General features: G+C 34.2%; 1 protein-coding gene across 1 annotated transcript; it reads right to left on the reverse strand.

The window, feature by feature from the left end:
- Window positions 1-105: 105 nt before the first annotated feature.
- LOC115718693 (probable linoleate 9S-lipoxygenase 5) lies at window positions 106-5484 on the reverse strand. The gene is made up of 9 exons (XM_030647516.2): window positions 4660-5484; window positions 3078-3367; window positions 2723-2963; window positions 2297-2635; window positions 2055-2140; window positions 1795-1902; window positions 1388-1692; window positions 1037-1300; window positions 106-946 (listed from the first exon to the last, which is right to left on the reverse strand). Exons 1-9 carry the CDS (start codon window positions 5138-5140, stop codon window positions 193-195), a joined length of 2868 nt encoding a protein of 955 aa, XP_030503376.2. The 5' UTR covers window positions 5141-5484; the 3' UTR covers window positions 106-192.
- Window positions 5485-6020: the final 536 nt, after the last annotated feature.

Here is a 6020-nt window from a genome sequence, read left to right on the forward strand (position 1 = left end):
AATTGTTACACACATAATTCTATTGATACTTGAGAGCTTGTTTAGTATTTTTCTCGGAAGAAGAGACTAAACTCTCTCTACCTAATACCTATCACATACCCCGAATTTTGTTGGACAATATTGGTAAGCTCGTATAATTTATTATTAGGTAGAGAAGAATGGCATTTATAGTAGTATTAGACATAAAAAGCTTTAGATTGACACACTGTTGGGAATTCCTTTCCCAGTAAGCCCTCCTTCACTGGAAGGATAGAGCAAAGTATATGGCATCTTCACTGGCCCAACTCTGTTCTTCAACTTCTGATCTTTGTTCATCTTCTCAATTTTTAGCTCAATTTCTCTCAGCTTATTTCCAAATTTCTCAAAGGCTTTTTCTGCTTCCTTGTCTGTTGTCCACTCTGGAGTGTCTCGCTCCCCAAGATACACCTCATCAGATGAATGCCTAGATAGTATTTCAACTAGGGAAATGCCGAGTACTGAAAGCAGCTGCCCAGTTATTGTCTTTAAGAGAGCCTTTTCGGGGTCTGTCTTGAGCTCATTGTATTCAGGAGTACCCTCTTCAGGTATGAAACGGCGGCTCATTGAAGGGCGGTTTGGAGGGAATCCTCCATAGGGGTACTGCCCAAAATTTATGGCTGCGTGAAGAGCGGAAGCAATCCATATAATGATGGTGCATGTTTCTATTAGGTCTTCACGAGTCTGCATTTCTGGCCACCAGGGCTCATCTTTCTTGTCACCGTGGCCCTCTTCTCTGAGCTCTTTCCACCATGACTGGAGTTCATAATCCTCTTGAACCATCTTATCTGTTTTGTAGTACAATGAGCAGTAGTCCTTCACCCATGTTTTAATGGCTGACCATATTTCAAGACCATCAACAGCAAATGGATAGTCATCTATCAGTAACCGCAGACCATGTGGGGAATTTTCATCCTCAACGGCCACTCCCCTGAAAAAGATCAAGAAGGTTAGCATATAACCTTTGTTTTTAAGATCTTAAATACTGCTGGACTGATTTTTGTTCAACACTAAGATTCACCTCTTGATAAGATCAACAGGAAGTGCTTGGCCAGGAAAAGTCCACTCCTTGTAACTTGCAGAAGTCATTTCCATGCAATACCTTCCAGGAAAAACTGTAGCCTCAAGCGCTCCCCCAGCATTAATCAGAATCTGCCTAGCAACTGCATTCAAATTCATTGTGTCTCGGAAATGAGGATGCAACAGCTTATTAATTGGATGAACCACGCTCAGCTGCCTATTTGTTGCTATCACAAATGGCTCAATTGCTGCATGCGTTTTCAGCCTACATATAGAGATATGGATTTATATTCATTTTATGGAATATAAGAATATTAAAATTAATTCTTGTAGATAAGTTATAGATATATACCAGTGGCTTATAAGTTGATGATAGCCAGAGTCGTTCACATTAACATAAGCTTTGGCGAGTTGCCAAAGGGATCCGTCAACACCTTTATCAGCTGGAGTGTAAACTTTGCTAATGCAGCCAAAATGATCTCCTCCAGGATGTGGCAAGCTGAGTTCAATTGCTAAAGGCTTAAGAGTCCCATCTTTTTGCAAGAAAATTATTGTCCTGGTAGCATAAATCTTTGTGTTGGTTGCATTTATCCGCCTAAGGAATGGAATTAGCGTGTCATGGTGGTCTAGTATGAATACTTTGTTGTTCCTTATTGCCTATTGATCCATATAAAACAATGCCCAATAAATATGCTAGGAAAATGCAACAAAAACTATCTGCTTCAAAATTTTATGTCAGAGGAAAATACAAAACTTCACCTCATCTACGCTGAGTCCATCTAAGTTGTGTTCTATGTAATTTTTTGTTATTTTACTAGTGTGATCTCCATAAACTTTGGGATCTAGCTTGCTTCTTGGAGGAAACTCCTGCAATTAATTCAAAAACACGATGAATGTTACAGATAAGGACTTGGGATCGTATCCACATTGATTTTGTTTTCAAGATTGAAGAGCTTGAGCGTTAATTTCTTTACTCCTCTCCAATTGCAAAGTAAAAAGCATAAAGATTAAATTATTACTTGGAGACGATGAATCATGACAGGATTTATTCCAGCCAGCATTTCCCTTGCAAATTCTTCATCAGTATCCCATGCAGTCTTGTTCTCTACTCCACATCAATGAAATTACCAATTAACTAACACAAAGAGTATGTAATGGTATGTAACTGAGAATAGAAAGCACAATAAAATATACCAAACGTTTCTGAACTAAGACATAACAAAATAAGACTTTATAACATTTGTAAGGGGCTACTATGTACCTTTGATCACTTGAGGAACCGGAAATTTGAGAAACCTTTCGCCATCAGTTCTGAAAATCTCCTTGAGCATCTCTGCGGGAATATTATCTCTAACACTCTTAAGTAAACCCTCGGGCACATCAACTCCTCCTTCATAGAGTTTAAAAACATCATCAATGCTGTCGAACTCGTTTGGAGTACTATTGAAGAGGTCTTCTATCTCAGGTTTCAGGAACTGCCCAATGGATTTCAGTGCATAAGCAAGAAAATCCGCCAACTTCAAATGACCAAATCTCTCATCCCTTGGAGCATAAATGTTTAAGCTCAAAGCAAGATTCAGACGGGTCTCAGTATTGCGATCTAATTATTATTATAGCATAAAAACAAAAATTAACACCTACCCAGAAAATATTTTCTCAAAAATCAATTAATTCGAAAAATAAAAACCTGTATCTGTTCGTTTTCGCCCAGTTCTTCCTCTGCGAGGATAAGGATACTGAGGAGAGCCTCCAAGAACAGGACGAGCATATTTAGCGCCTTTATCAGGATTCCCCAAATCATTATAGTAATCATAATCATAAATCCTATCCCATTCCTGACGCTCACCCGTTCCATTGCCCCTCAAATTCGCCAATTCTTCTTCTCTATACTTCCGTAGCGATAAGGGAGTTTCACTGGGAAGATAAGTCTGCAAATTCACCCAGTGCCCATTTCAGTTAGCCCTAATTTCGCAAACAATGACTCGAATTCCATTTCCATACAACGAAAAAAAGATTAAAGATTTCAAAAAGGTGAAAAATACCTTATTAGCGAAGAAAATTCGAGGGGAATGGTACTTATCAGACGGGTAAACCCAAGAGTTGCAGACGAAGTGGATTCTGCCATGGCCAGGAACATTGTCGAGAGTGAGAGTCTTGAGGTAAAACTCGCTGTGATGGTAATTTTGGATGATGAAAGCTCCGGGTACCCCGATCTTCTCATCCCAATCGAAATTAACGTCGAAAGCGGAGTCTCCTGCCGTTAAGGGACTGATTGTTGTAATCCAGTCTTCTAAATATGCTTCTTTTCCAAGTTTCCCTCGCATTCCATTTCCTATCAAAGCAAAATTCAATTTCAGCAAAAATCAACGGCTATTTTGTGTATTTTTGTTTTAATTTTTTTTTTTAAAAAAAGGAAAAGAAATAATATATATTTTTTCTTTGTAAGAGAAATAATAATCAATTTATTTTGTTTGGGCTCACCGATTTATTATTATTATTTTGCAAAGATACCGATTTTTGATTATTGATATGGTTGTAAAAATAAAATAGTCGATATTAAATTACATATTTACATGTAACATGACTGATGCTGAGTATATTTTATTACTTAAAAGAAAAAATGACACTGGTAAGTTTTAAAAATGGCAAAATTTATTTGTTAAAAAAAGAGCAAAATATTGTTCGGTAACCATTAAAAAATTAATTTTTTGATTAATTAATCAAAAATTATGAAAAAATTATAAGATTTTGTTAAATAAAATTAAAAAAAAAATAAAAAAAAAACAAAATAGTTCCCAAACAACTTTATAAATATAAAAAGCTACCAAAAACTAAACATGAAATCATTAGGAAAAAACAAGAGTGAACTTGAATTTTAGATAAATAATGAGAGCATAACCACATAATTTCATGGTTTTTGTAAGACTCATTTAACTTTTATTTTATTTTTTATTTAAATGGATTTAACATTTATTTTTGGTATTACATTATTATTATTTTTTTAACAGGATTTTTGTCTTTTATATCATTTCAATTTTTTTTAATATTCAAAGCAAACAACCCATAAATGATTCTATTTATATTACAGTTGATACTTCATTGTCACATAATACAAGAAGTTTAGCCAATTAAGATCCAAAATAAATAAATCATAAAGAAAGAAAATGATAAATTTAACTTCTTTTCGTGTCATTTTAAATTTGTTACGAGTCACATCTAATGTTTCTTATAATAAGTAAAAGTAATCCACATGCAATCATCATCATCACCATCACCATCATCATCTATTTAGAAATGGTGATGATTGATGAGTATACCTAACCAAACAATATCATAGTTATTACTTTATCAAAAAAAAAAAGAAAAAAACTAATAGTAATAGTAATTAGTATCAACAAACCCATATATAATAACATAAAAAAAAGTAAAAGTAATTACTTATTACAAAACTTTAGTAAACAAAAATGTCGGTGTTTCAACCATTGGTTTTAAGGTGATTAAAATACCGAAAAAATGAATGAATAAAGTCTGTCGGGTCTAATAATTATATTAATTATAAATTCAGAAATAAAAAAAGAATATCCTCAAAAAAAAAAAATAAATAAATAAAAAAAGAAAACTGACCAGGATCACCGTTTACAGCACTGACTAGTTGTAGAGAAACCCTTTGACCAAAGAGCTCATGAACCCGATCAAGAAACGACGCGTTAAAGTCATTAAAATCAAGAACGTTCTTCTTCATCAAAACGACATTCCCTTTTATCTTACCACTCCCTTTCGTCGTTGTCGTTTTCCCACTCCCATCTTCCTTTTCGATACTAATTCTGTTATGAGAGTGGGACCCTGTGTTACACCTCACAGACATTTTCTCACCACTACTACTAATACTACTCTCCTCCCTCCGATCACAATGGCCACCACCAACCAACGGCTGAGATCGAGTCAGGTCGATCAAACACGAACTCTTCAGCACTCGATCGTGATTTTCAGAATAAAAACCAAGTGAGTTGTGGCTGTTTTTGAATACTAGTGAAGTGAGAGAGTTCACCCCAGCTCCGAATTTAAGGAGTGGAGAAGGAGTGTTGAGGTTCCTGTAGTGAAGCATCTTCTTAGTTAGCCCTTCTAGAGCTTGGTCGAATCTTTTGGATGTTGATTTTGATCGAGATCGAATATCTACGGAGATAGCACTAGAGAGAACAGAGTTATAGTGTGGTATAAATAGAATGATTGATTATCTTTCTTTTCTTTACTCTTTTTATAGTGGTGTCTTCATAAAGAGGATTTGGTGTTAATTATATTTATATAGCAAAAAGGTAGTGATATTTGAGTATTGACTAAGAAGCTAATTTAATGTGTTCAGATGGGAATTTGTTCCTTTATACTCAAATTTATTATTTTGTATAATTAGAAAGAAAAAGAAAATAAAATACTTGGGAGATTAATTAAGGTATCACCCACTTCCACTTCTTTTCTTATATAGTTATATGTCTTTGTCCTCTTATGAAGTTGACTTAGGACCCCAAGTCCTATATAAAATTGAACCCTTTTTTTTCCTTCTAATTTTTGGGTTCATTGTTTTACCATATGAAAGGAATTAAAATGTGTCATCTATATAAAATGAAACCCCTTTCTTTTCTAATTCTTCTCATTTTTGGGTTCATTGTTTTACAATATGAAAAGAATTAAAATGTTACCTTTTTTTTTTTTTTAACCTTTTAAAGTGTGAAAAAAATAGATGCTGAAATGGGCATTTGTTATAAAGGAATGTGGATTGGGATGGGGGTGGTGAAGAATTGTATTCCAAATGGGTTTTAAAAACTACTTTTGATTAGAAGTTGAAGGAATAAAGATAACTTAAGAAGGAGCAAAGGCAAATATGCTTCAACTAAGGATATTAGATTTTAATCTAGAATGGTAATCTTTTAATTTCTATTTTTTTTGTCAAGTGTATTTAGTTTTATATTTTTTGAGGGGAATGTGTATTA

The sequence above is a fragment of the Cannabis sativa genome, chromosome 2, assembly GCF_029168945.1.
Source record: "Cannabis sativa cultivar Pink pepper isolate KNU-18-1 chromosome 2, ASM2916894v1, whole genome shotgun sequence".
Lineage (NCBI taxonomy): Eukaryota > Viridiplantae > Streptophyta > Magnoliopsida > Rosales > Cannabaceae > Cannabis > Cannabis sativa.

Bases quoted from the DNA above. Each gene is read 5' to 3' on its own strand.
- LOC115718693 (XM_030647516.2), bottom strand. From the start codon at position 5,140: ATGCTTCACTACAGGAACCTCAACACTCCTTCTCCACTCCTTAAATTC. The intron at 2,964-3,077 runs GTATTTTTCACC...GTGAATTTGCAG, and splicing joins GAATTTTCTTCGCTAATAAG to ACTTATCTTCCCAGTGAAAC. The intron at 1,903-2,054 runs GTAATAATTTAA...AATTAATTGCAG, and splicing joins TCATGATTCATCGTCTCCAA to GAGTTTCCTCCAAGAAGCAA.